The sequence below is a fragment of the Protopterus annectens genome, chromosome 3.part1 (assembly GCF_019279795.1).
Source record: "Protopterus annectens isolate FY-2018-M chromosome 3.part1, PAN1.0, whole genome shotgun sequence".
NCBI classification, from domain to species: domain Eukaryota; kingdom Metazoa; phylum Chordata; order Ceratodontiformes; family Protopteridae; genus Protopterus; species Protopterus annectens.
Window position 1 is genome coordinate 502,930,210 of NC_056732.1, and position 12,500 is coordinate 502,942,709.

The 12,500-nt window shown below is 39.5% G+C and overlaps 1 protein-coding gene across 1 annotated transcript in view; it reads left to right on the forward strand.

Moving 5' to 3' along the window:
• TG (thyroglobulin) overlaps positions 1 to 12,500 on the forward strand; it is a 2,464,750-nt gene that overhangs the window by 16,293 nt on the left and 2,435,957 nt on the right. The window contains exons 3-4 of the mRNA XM_044066937.1: positions 2,389 to 2,486; positions 7,113 to 7,316. Coding sequence (XP_043922872.1) covers positions 2,389 to 2,486; positions 7,113 to 7,316 — 302 coding nt within the window. The remainder of the gene's footprint in view (positions 1 to 2,388; positions 2,487 to 7,112; positions 7,317 to 12,500) is intronic.

Sequence of the window (12,500 nt, forward strand, 5' to 3'; positions counted from 1 at the left end):
TTATATAGGAAGAACCATTTCATTCTACATGCGAGTGAATGAACATATAAGAGCAGTAGACAAAACTGATGTAAGCAATGCCTTGGCAAAACACGTTAAGCAAAAACATTTGCTAGAAAAAATAAGGCATGCTTCAAATTGGTAATAATCGATGAAGTTAATGGTTTTGATCATAGGTTTGATGCAGAAGATGAATTGGATTGGAAAAAATACTGCTGGCAAATCAGGCTGAATGCTTGTGTATATCCTGGTTTAAATGATAGGGAAAACTTTAAATTTGTTCTTAGAAGGAAAGGGTTAAGACATTAAATGCTTTGTGTCACATGCTATATTATTTAAATAAGTTTGTTCATTATACAACTTGGTCTGAAGAAGTTCCATGAATGGAATGAAAGCACTTACCAGTTGGATTTTTATGTAATAAAGTTATTTTGTGTTTTTAGCGGTTTGTTTTTTATTATTTTAATATTTAACACTTACAAAAGATTATGACACTGTATGTTTTATAATTTGTGATGGGAGTTGCGTGGTGCACTTTTTTGTTTAAATGCCCTGAACTCTTCATTAACAAGTGACATGGGACCTGTAAAATACAAGTGGAGTGCGTCAGAACAAGTGGGATCATTGAGAAGTGACACTTCAGGAGTGTAGCTCTTTTCATGTTATACTGCTGTAGCAGTAATAAAATATGAATCAGAGCTCCTTGCTTAGGGAACTAATCCACAAACATTTGGCATTCTGGGATCAACTGCAAGTGTGTAACTTGTACAGACACTGATATCATTCTCCTGTCTGTGCACTATGTCTCCCATCTTTGACATCCTAAAATTGAATGCCATGGTATATTAACATTTGGCATTAAACTATACATGTTCAGAATCCTAAAATGGGATGATTTTACATCTGCAGACCACAGCATGTAAAGTACCTTCACTGATCCCTGGTCTCTACCAGGGATAGTACATGGAGTTTACACCCTAGATACGAGTCTATCACCCCTCTTTCCAGAGAATGGTAAACAGCTTCAGACTTACCCCCACCCCCAGCTGCTTCAGCATCCAGGCCTCTAACTGAACTTGGATTTTCATAGTCATGTTCAGGGTTTTATCCCTCTACACCACAGAGCTGGAGTTCTTATTTATCTATACTTTGTGCACAAACTGCTGTACTCCCGTAAGTGCCTGTCATTGATTGGTATCATCAGCTGGTACAGTCCACAACATATTATTAGGTAACATCTTGACAATTATATACTGGTCCCAGAATCCAGAAATCAATTTACTGATGCCAGCCATCCCAGTCATGTTAGTAACTTGTGGGATATGCCTTCATGTGAGCTAAGATAGACAGCTGTTAAATTTGTGTGAAATTGGAAATTGAAAACCCTTCTGTGCAGCTAAGGATAATTTGAGTACGGTGTTATTTGAAGTGTGCTAAATTTGTGTTATTTACTTTCAATATCAGTTAATGCCAAATTATATAATCTGGTATTGTATTACTATCACTGAGGTTTTGAATACTCACTTATATTATGATTGCTCTCTAATTTTCTTTATGCTACATGTAGCACAGAAACCAATTATTCTTTTTAATTATGTTAAGTTACTTGGAAGCAGATGGTCACTTGTTACATTATGTTGTCTTTTTCGCTGTAATTAACGCTAGAGCTTTTCTGTGTGGAACTTCATTGAAAGTGGGTAAACATTCCTGCTCAACAAATGTAAAGAAAGCAGCCAACAAAGTGTGTGTAGATATGCATATGCACGTGTGTGTGTGTGTGTGTGTGTGTGTGTGTGTGTGTGTCTATCTGCATGTGTGCATATATATTGCACTTACATTTCCATGCAGACCTAAGCAACATGTATCTCTATCTCTATCTATATCTATGTATGTGTGTGTGTGTGTGTGTGTGTGTGTGTGTGTGTGTGTATATCTGCATGTGTGCATATATATTGCACTTACATTTCCATGCAGACCTAAGCAACATGTATCTCTATCTCTATCTATATCTATGTGTGTGTGTGTGTGTGTGTGTGTGTGTGTGTGTGTGTGTGTGTGTGTGTGTGTGTGTGTGTGTGTATGCCTGCACAGACAGAGAGAGACAGATAGAGAGACAGATAGACATAATACAGACAAATAGACACATGCATAACAGTAAGCCATTTTAGGCTGTCAGTTCCTTCAAAATGCATGATTAAAATAGTTATTTCATGTAATTACATATGAAGAACAGAAAAAGTGGTCAAACCCCCACTGGTGTCTTTTTTGGTAAAGTACACTGCAGATGAAATACAAGTACTATTTTTTTTTTGTAATATTGTGAGAATTGCAGAAGTTTTGAGTAAGCATGGTTGCATGTTGACCTGTGCTCTATTCTTTATTTTGCAGGACACTACAGTGCAGTAGAAATGGCAGTTCTTGTTGGTGTGTAGATGCCAATGGTAATGAAGTACCGACGAGTAAACAGAATAACTCTGTTATTCCCTGTAAGTGAAGCACAAATACCACAGAAATATACAATGTTAAGTAAATTACAACTTCTGCAACCCATTAGACCTGCATACATCCTTACATAACTGGCCCATACATTTGTGCATGATCAATCATCTAAAAATAGTGACTGTCACTTGACTCAGCACTCAATGGTTTTGTACTTTTATTTTCCATTAAACACAGATAATGATTATTTTTTCTTATGTTGTTACTTTGCCACAACCCACTACTGGAACTCTCTAAACAATATATCATTGCTGATTATCACACATTTGCCAAATTGAAACCTTACCTAAGATGGAAAATGTATTTAGAGATCATGGGGAAACACTTCTGTTTTATTTTCTGTCATTTGAAAATTATACTGAAATTCAGTCCAGGGGAAAAAAAACATATAATAAATGGGCAGTAAATGTCTGTTATGATGTAAATGCAGTAGTGTGAAGGCTGAGGCACTGAACTGTGACTGTTAGATGTAGCTTTTTGCAGATTTTAACCATATTTGGAAAGTGAAGCATTGTAAGCCAGTGATTGTCTCACACCCGAATGGGGATGGCTGGTACAGCAGCAGTACCTGCTTTCCAAAAGTCTCCTACTAGATTAAGCAGTGCATATAGTAAATTATCTTTTTATATATATATATATATATATATATGTACTTTGGATTTAAACTAGGATAACATATAGTGCCAGATTCCAAAAGAGTTATTCTCAGTGTAAGTCTGCCCTGATTCCAAAACACTTGCTCTTAGCGTAAGTGAATTACTTTGGTGTAAGTCATATCTATAAACAAGCTTACACTGAGGGCCAGATTCTAAAATACCATCTCTCAGTGTAAGTGGTCCCTTACACTGAGAACAAGTCTTTTGGAACTGAGCTCACAGTAAGCTCAAAGGAAAACATTTTAAAGTTACTGTTAGCTCCCTGGTTAAAGCTGTAGACAACTGTGCAACCAGTGCTTTGTGTTTCTGCCCAAGTAACTGACACACGCACTTTGAGGTTTGATTTACACACACACATACACACACACACACACACACACACACACGCACGCACGCACGCACGCACGCACACACGCACGCACGCACACACACACACACACACACACACACACACACACACACACACACACACACACACACACACACACCTGGGAAAGGCTGGCACAAATTTACTAGCTATGCCCCCTTCTCCCAGACTATAAAGTAGTTATTACTGCCACCAGTCACTCCTTATCAGCTACTTTAAGGCTCTTAACAAAGGGTGTCCAATCTTACTGTGTAATATTAATATTAATATTAACACAAATGGTAGTTTGACCAAGAGCAAGGCTATTGGGAGTGGCCCACACAGTGTCACCAAATAAATAAGCAAGTACTCTCAAAACTTAAATATCTCTATGCAGATCAGCCACAATGAAAGGTTTAAATATATTTAATAATAAATAATAAAAGAATACGACAATACCAGATATATATTCACAGTGACATCAGAGATCAAAACCAGAGGAAATATTTAAAACAACTTTGCAGGACCGTCTCAAATAAATAAAGAAAAAACATCTAAATTAAGCTTTACTATATTCCTGACTTTATCTAAGAGAATTACTATACTCTAGTAACTTACTATTAGAGCAAGGCAGATGCGTGGTGAATGGTTCTTTTAGTTGTTGTCAGGTCCAAGACAGAATGCAGAATGCTCTGTCTCACTAAGAGGCTTCTCAAAATAATATCTAAAATATTACTGCTGGGATAGCATTCAGAATGACAACATTCCTTGTCATCTGACTGCTAGTTCCCAGGCCAAACAACCATTAATGAAGCTGGAAGTATTTAGAGTCTACCTGTAAAAATATACAGACAAGGGCTTATCCTCAGATCTCTGGCAGATGCTGGAAGTCATGCAACAATTGCATTCCTTCATGCTTTCAAGAGTAGTAATTATTGCACCCTAAAGATAATACAGAAGGTTTCCTACTACAGACATTGTGTCTCTTGCTGCACTGAAAACTGAAAGATACCATCATTTATGGCCTAGCCATAGAGTAATTTAATTTCAGTTGGTTTTCTAAAATTTACTAGACTGAGGTTAGCCTCCTGTATCCCAGTTTCCACTGCTAAAATATTTACATTTAAACAGTTACAATAGTGCATGTACATTTCTGTTTTTTCCAGTAGGGCATACTGTGGTTACATTTCAAACAGCACTTGGGGTTGGAGATTGGCATAATGGTTAAGATGTTTACCTTACAAACACAAGCTGCAGGGTTTTATTCTCACATGGGATAATTAGCTAGGCTTAAAATGGCCCACAAGGGCAGTTAGCCTAGTACTAATCTATGAACCTATAAACTTTGCAAATACCTTTTCAACAGACATGTCTGTACAAGCAGTTTGTTATACACGTGACATACAGTTCTAATACATTTGTAACACAAGCATCTTGTATAAATCATTTTGATATTCACCAATGACATATAATTATTTACAAAATTCCAGCTAGCTGGGCTGGCAGTATCTTTTTACATCACACACCCCTTCCCATGTGGCACAAATCGTGGTTTTCCTGGTCTTTACCAAAGAAATTGCACTGGCCAGTGTGTCCCTTAGTGCATGCAAATGTCTCCTACCAACCTGGAGAGGAGAGCAGGCTATACCCTTTCACTCCTCCACCACTCTGTCTGATACCTCAACTGCTGGGCTACAAACCAAACCCCAGTTGCCTGGTTTCCAGCCAGGATTCCATCTCCCTGCTCCATGGAACCAGGCACAGCTGTATTCATTTTGCAGGCTTATTCCATTTTCAGAGGCACTGTTTCACACCTGTAAAACTGAAGGTTGAATGCTGTGGAGCTCACAATGGAAAGGTCGTGCCAGAAAGTGAAATAGCATCTTTTGAATAATTCAAGGGTTGTAGACACAAAAGGAGTTGTAAACATGGCCTAAGCAGATATTATTTAGCCATCCAACAACATCATAATCACTGTGGCTGTAGTAGTATGTTTGTCGTAAAACATGAACCAACACCACTACACAATATACATATTTCTAAATCATAAAATGTGTAATTTCACCACCATGTAAATTAACTACTGTTTTAGTATTTTATCCCCAGTTAAAGATACCATTATACAGCTGTCCTGTACATCTAATTATACTCTCTGTCAAACTGAGACTCTGATTTTTCCAGTAACATAATAGAATATCACCTTCATGACATAATTTAATATGTTCAGATGAAACATTATAAAGTAGCAAATGGTCAACATGTTGAACTCATCACTGGCTATGTAAGTCATATAGCAAAATATTATTATGATATACTTAACATAAGTTATTTACACCTGTTATAATGTTGCCATGCATATATGTGCACCATCTCACTCCCTGTGTCCCTCAGACACACATGCATATAGTCTGTTTAAAATCCATAGTTTATATGGGATTGGATAATATCCCAGGTGTATGTTTAAAGAAAGTTAGATTATACCATTGTAGGGAAACCACTTGTGGTTCTACAAACTTACTATAATTGGCATTATACTGATATTTGGAAAGAAGCTTTAGTGATTACTTTCCATGTAGGGGGGCCAAAGTCAGGCCCAGCAAACTTCAGATTAGTAAACTTGACATATTGTTGTGTCTAGCAGTGCACTATTTAATCCCGTTCTCTTTTAAAAAGAGTTTCTATTTTTAGTATCGTAGCTTTCATCTGACAAACACAATATCTGATAATTTGCTCAAAAACTACAGACTAATACCAATAAAAAGTGAAAGGTTTGTTCTAATGTGGCAGTATGGATAATTATCGGCTTCCTGCTTTTGTCACAGGTGTACTGAACAGATTAATAGACAATAGTATGGCATGGCAAAGGACATGGCAGGATTATAAGAATGGCCTACAATATGCCCACTTAAATTTAGTGGAAACAAAGTAGCAAAGTAATATTTCATGGAAGCAAAACCTCTGGAAAACAGTATATAGGTGTGGATGAACCAGTAACAACAAGAAAGATATGAATTGTCTTAACAGTAGTCATATCACATAATCTGAAGGTAAGCTGGGAATGTGAAAAAAGTGTAAGCAAGGGCGACTGGTACAAGAATGCACAGAAAGATTCCCTTTTAAGCAGGTGGTAAAGTCACTGTTTAGAAAATGGTGTGTAATGACAAGACCTCATCTGAAAAGGGTAACAAAATGATGCACAGTCTTTACCCTAAATCATACAAGGTATGAAGGACTAGTATTGAAGCCTTTGTATTAAAAAAAACAGCGATTCATGAGAACAACATGGTGACATATTAGGATGTGATTTTCAAACAACAGTTTGAGAAACTGTAAATGACTTACTAAGGAGATTCTAGTTTTAAGGCAATAAACTTATTCCAGACTCCATGATGGGACAGACCATAAGGCAGTTTTTTGCTAGTGGTTAGAAAATGTTGGTTAAGTAGTACCTTTTCCAATAAGTAGGAAATAAGACAGATTAAGTGGGGTAAGTGATAATTATCTGCCATCCTATTCTATTTGTTTATGTTTGAGGACATTAATGATCGTATATGTTAATCTGTATCTCTATTATAATAGTTTAATGTTATACATTTTCCTTATCTGCACAGGCTTATCCTTTTGCCAACTCCAAAGGCAACAACTGTTGGTCAGTGGCTATGTGAATAGTACTAGCACTTCCTACATCCCACAATGCACTGATTCTGGAGATTATGAAACAGTACAGTGTGAAACTGTTCAGGGACAGTGCTGGTGTGTGGACTCTGATGGAATGGAAATTTATGGAACTCGACAGGCTGGCAAGCCAACAAGTTGTAAGTATGCTTGTTAATTTACTTGTTTTCTTCGTTTAGTATATGCAGTGATGTTTTAACTTTAGTAATACGCCACTACTGTTGTAGCATAGTAGCATGCTTTTCCATTTGGATTGTGCAAAATTCAAGTTCTACCTGTGTGGAAACTCCTTTAATCAACAGCATTGTGGAACAGAATAGTGTAATATTAAACAAAGGAGAATTTTTTTTTCAAGTGTGTTGTATTTAGGACATATCCATAGTAGAGCAATCTATTTTTCAAGATGGTCATGATAATCATGTGAGTCTTCTTTTACATACTGATCTCATGATGTAACGCTTTTAGTACTGCAGAGGTATCTGAATTTGCAATATAGCAATGACAGAGAGGTGAGAAATTTCAAGAGATCTAAAGTCATGTATCTTTTGCAACTAAAACTCATTTATAGGATCATAGGTACTATCGGCCCAAGAGGCATTTTACGCCTTGCCAAGCATACTCCAATTTTGCCAAAATACTTCTGATATGTATCAATACCCAAGCAATGATATGAGTTTCACATCAAGTGTTCATAGGCTGCCCATATCCATTATGGACATAGGTGCCAAACTAGGGATATGTTTGTGATTTCCCATCTGTTGGTTCATGTTATATCTGAATAAGTTGAGGGATGAGCTTTGCTTCACATTAGTGGGAAATCTGACACATACCTGCCCCTTCAGCATGTCCTATTTATGTCACAGGCTAGGTTTAGAACCATAGAACAGGTATTTCTGATGGTATTTGTTTTGTGGATCTGCAACAAATCCATAACTGTGGGATCAGAGGATGCCTTGTAGGCTAGGCGTAGATTGCTGTGGAGCACTCTGTAGGAGACCAAGTAGTGATAGGGCTTTGAGATGGCCCACATCAGACTTATTTTCTCTCTCTGTTCTTTTTGTGAGGAATTTCTGTCTTCTGTCAAACAGTTTTAAGTGTCTGGTCAGGTACATGACTTAAAAGTGCATTGTACTCAATGACTGGTCTGATGAGAGATGATTACAGTGGAACAATGAATGACCTTGGACCTGGATGCCCTGCCCTTACGTATAAGTTGTGTAATGTAGAATAATATTCTCACTACAGCAGACTTGGTGGTCAAAGGTTAGGTTATTGTCAACATACATTTTCCAATGGGACTACTTCTAGGAGTGTATTTTCAATGTAGCAGTTTCCAGGGATGGCTGTCTTTCCAAAGGGTACTGTTATGCATTTTTTCACATTGAATTTTAGTCCATGGTTCTGGTACCAGTTGTTTGTGTGTTTGCAATAAGCCCTATTGAAGGGAATCTGTGTCTATAGAGCATTCAGTGACCATGCCAAGTTTCCAGTCATCTGCAAACTTGGTCGGCCAAGGCCCTTGATGTTTGCCTTGACTTCAGAGAAGTACATTCTAAAAAGGGGAGGCCCCAGAAATTATCCTTGTGGGACTCCACTAGTGCTTGGTCTCTTTGTGGAAGTGGATTCCCAATCCTAACCTCTTGTGTCTTATCAGTGATCCACCTGGCTATCCATCGGGTGACATGAGATTATGCCTAATTTTGTAAGTTTATCTACAATTACGAGTGAGGTACTGTTGAATGCCGTAGCCAGGCTGAGGTAGACAATAGCCACTGTTTTGCCCTCTTCCATAGATTTAGTGACTTTCTCAAAGAAGTTCACCAGGTTAAGTAGGCATGACCTGTCATTGACAAAACCAAACAGGTAGGTAGGTAGGTATGTAGGTTTTCTATGTCTTTGTTTATTGGATCCAGGATAAATCTTTCCATGATCTTGCATATGAGGCTAGTCAGACTTGTGTGTCTGTAGTTCCTTGAGTCTATGGAAGGCTTCCCTTTGTATCAAGAGTTATATGTTTATAGGTTTATAGGTAGGTACTAGGCTATCGGCGCAAGGGCCTAAGTAAGCCTAGCCAACAAGGTTCCCTGACTTATGCCACCCAAGAAAGTTATTTTCCTGTGCCCCTGTTGAGCAGAGCCACAGAAGTGATCCCCGGGGTGTATTTCCTATTTCTCATCCACTTATCAAGACTTTTCTTGAACAGTGCTAATGAGGAACTTTGCTTGACATAAATGGGTAGCTTGTTCCAGAGCATGGGAAGTCTCTGGGACAGGAATCTATCCCTTCAACATGTCCTGTTTATTGTGGTGACAAGGTTTAGTTCCCTACAGCTTGTAGATCGGAGGGATTTGGATTTTTTTAGGTGTAGCATGTCCAACAGCTCTGGGTTTGACATAGTTTTATATGTTAGGCAGAGATCACCTCGGAGTAGGCGATATGCTATGGAGTAAAGCTGTAGTTTTTTGAGACGGTTAGTGTAGGGCATCTGTCTGAGGCCAGTAATTCTCTTAGTGAGGTACTTCTGTGGCCTTTTCAGCTGCTGCAGATGTCTTGTGAGCAGGGTTGCCAGATTTCCAACTGGCCAGGTAGGGACAAAGTCACTGTAAGTGAAGACTAAAAAAAAAAAAAGGTCTTCCACGTTTTTAATGCAGAGCATCACAGATCCGCATTAAACAGAAGTACTTCTGTGTTTATTTTTATAAATAAACACAGAGCTACTTATGTTTAATGCAAAACATCGCAGTTCCGCATTACACAGAAGTAGCTAAACACAGAACTACTTCTGTTTAATGCAGAACATCACATTTCTGCATTAAACAGAAGTAGCTCTGTTTTGCGATGTTTTGATTGGCCCGTATACCGGTATACGGGCCAATCAAAAATCGCTAAACACGGAGCTACTTCTGTTTAATGCGGAACATCACAGTTCTGCATTAAACAGAAGTAGCTCTGTTTTACGATGTTTTGATTGGCCCATATACCGGTATACGGGCCAATCAAAAATCGCTAAACACGGAGCTACTTCTGTTTAATGCGGAACATCGCAGTTCCGCATTAAGCAGAAGTAGCTCTGTTTTGCGATGTTTTGATTGGCCCGTATACCGGTATACGGGCCAATCAAAAATCGCTAACTACGGAGCTTCTTGTGTTTAATGCAGAACTTCCGCATTAAACACAAGAAGATCCGTGTTTAGCGATTTTTGATTGGCCCGTATGCTGGTATACGGGCCAATCAAAAAAAAAAAAAAGCAGAAGCTGCTCGGGATTTAAACCGGCAGTGCGGGACTCGGGATCAGGCTGCTGATCTCAGGACAGTCCCACCCAAATAGGGACGTCTGGCAACCCTGCTTGTGAGGTACATTCCAAACGGGGTGTTGTACTCTACAATGGGTCTAATGAGTGTCGAGTAGAAGGGAGCGATGACTTCTTTTTTCCTAGATGAGAACCCTTTTGTGATGAGGTGTGCCATGTAGAAGGATTTCCTGACTACTGTGGCGATGTGATTATCAAAGGAGAGACTACTGTCCACCTGGATCCCCAGCTCTCTTATCACACATTTGCTTTAAGTAGACTGCCGCGTATGTGGTAGTTCATGGGTACAGAGTTTTTACCAAAGGGGATGACAATGCACTTTTTGGCATTGAGCTTGAGGCCATGGCTCTAACACCAGGCATCTGTCTCAGTGAGGCCCTTCTGTAGGATGTCCACATCATTTGGGGACTCAACTATGGCTTCTAGTTTGCAGTTACCTGCTAACTGCATTAGCCAAAGGCCTTCTGTGTTAGCCTGTACTTCAGAGAAGTAGATACCAAACAGGGGAGGTCCCAGGACTGAACCCTGTGGTACTCCACTTGTCACTGGTTTGAAGTCATAGTTGGAGTCTGCAACCTTTACAATGTGGTTTATGTCAGTGGGCCAATTGGCAACCCATCTTGTGATGTGTGGATTTATACCTAGTTTAGTGACTTTAGCTATAATTCCAGAATAGGGGATGGTGTTGAAAGCCTTGGTGAGGTCAAGATAGGCTTTGTGAACCACCTTGCCCTCATCTACAACTTTGGTGACTGCCTCAAAGAAGTCAATCAGGTTCAGGAGGCATGATCTGCCTTTCACAAACCTGAACTGGGTGGGGTCCAGAGTTTGGAGGTTACCAATGTCTTTGTTTATGAGTTCCATGATGATACATTCCATGGCCTTACAGACCAGGCTTGTCAGGCTAATAGGGCAATAGTTCTTGGGATCAGTGGTGGCTCCCCCTTTGTGGAGTGGGATAACTGTTGCTGTGCACCATTCAGTGTGTACAAAGCCTGATGTGAGACTATGATGGAACATGGTGCTTAGGTGGGGAGCCAGTTCGTTCTGAAATTCGTGTAAAACGCAGCCTGGGATGTTGTCCAGTCCCATGGATGCTCTGTTTTTGGCTTCCGAGAGTGCAGCTTTTACCTGCATAGTTGTGATTACAGGGACTCTGCATTCTTCCTGTATAGTTATGGGCTCTTTAAGGGTGAGAGGGGGGGGGGGTAAAGTTAGCACTGAACCTGTCTAACAGGACGTTGGCAATATCAGTTGGTTCTGTAATTTTCTTGCCTTTGTGGTGTAACTCAGAGCAGATCTGGGTGTTGCCATTGAGATTCTTGACATAGCTATAGAATGCTTTGTGGTTGTCCCCAGAATCAGTGGTGATTTTGTTTTTGTAGCTAGCTTTGGAGGATCTTATAAAGGGATCTCAGCTTCTTACTGAGACTGACCAGGGAACTCCTCCACTCATGGGATTTTGCTCTCTTTTGCAACAGTTTCTTCTTTCTGTTTTAGAGTATGTTTATGGCAGGGGACCACCAGACTGGCTTCCTTTTTTTGGAGGATAGAGTCTTGGTTCTGTTTGGGATAGCACGATCCATGCACTCGTGTAAGTGCTTATAGAGTGCATCTGTGTAGGATTCAGCAGTCATAACTGTATTGTCCATCTTCATGGGTGTCATGAAGTTCACCACTTCTGCCTTAAGAAGCATGAAGTTGGCTTTGAAGAATTTTTTTCCATGATTTCATTAGTGGGGGGTGGGGACGGGAATGTGGATATCTAGGGTGATTAGCTTATGGTCGGATCTGACCAATGAGGAGTTGACGTCAGGTATGGAACACCGGCCACTCATGTTGGTAATGACTAGGTCTAGGCTAGTCTTGCCCCTGGTGGGGGTGTGGATAAGTTGATCCAGGGCTTTGGAATTTATGAATTCCAGAAAGCGTTGAGCAAAGGAGTTGGTACATGAGTAGTTTTCCCAGTTAATGGTGGGGTAGTTGAAATCGCCCATTATTAGGGTGCTTGG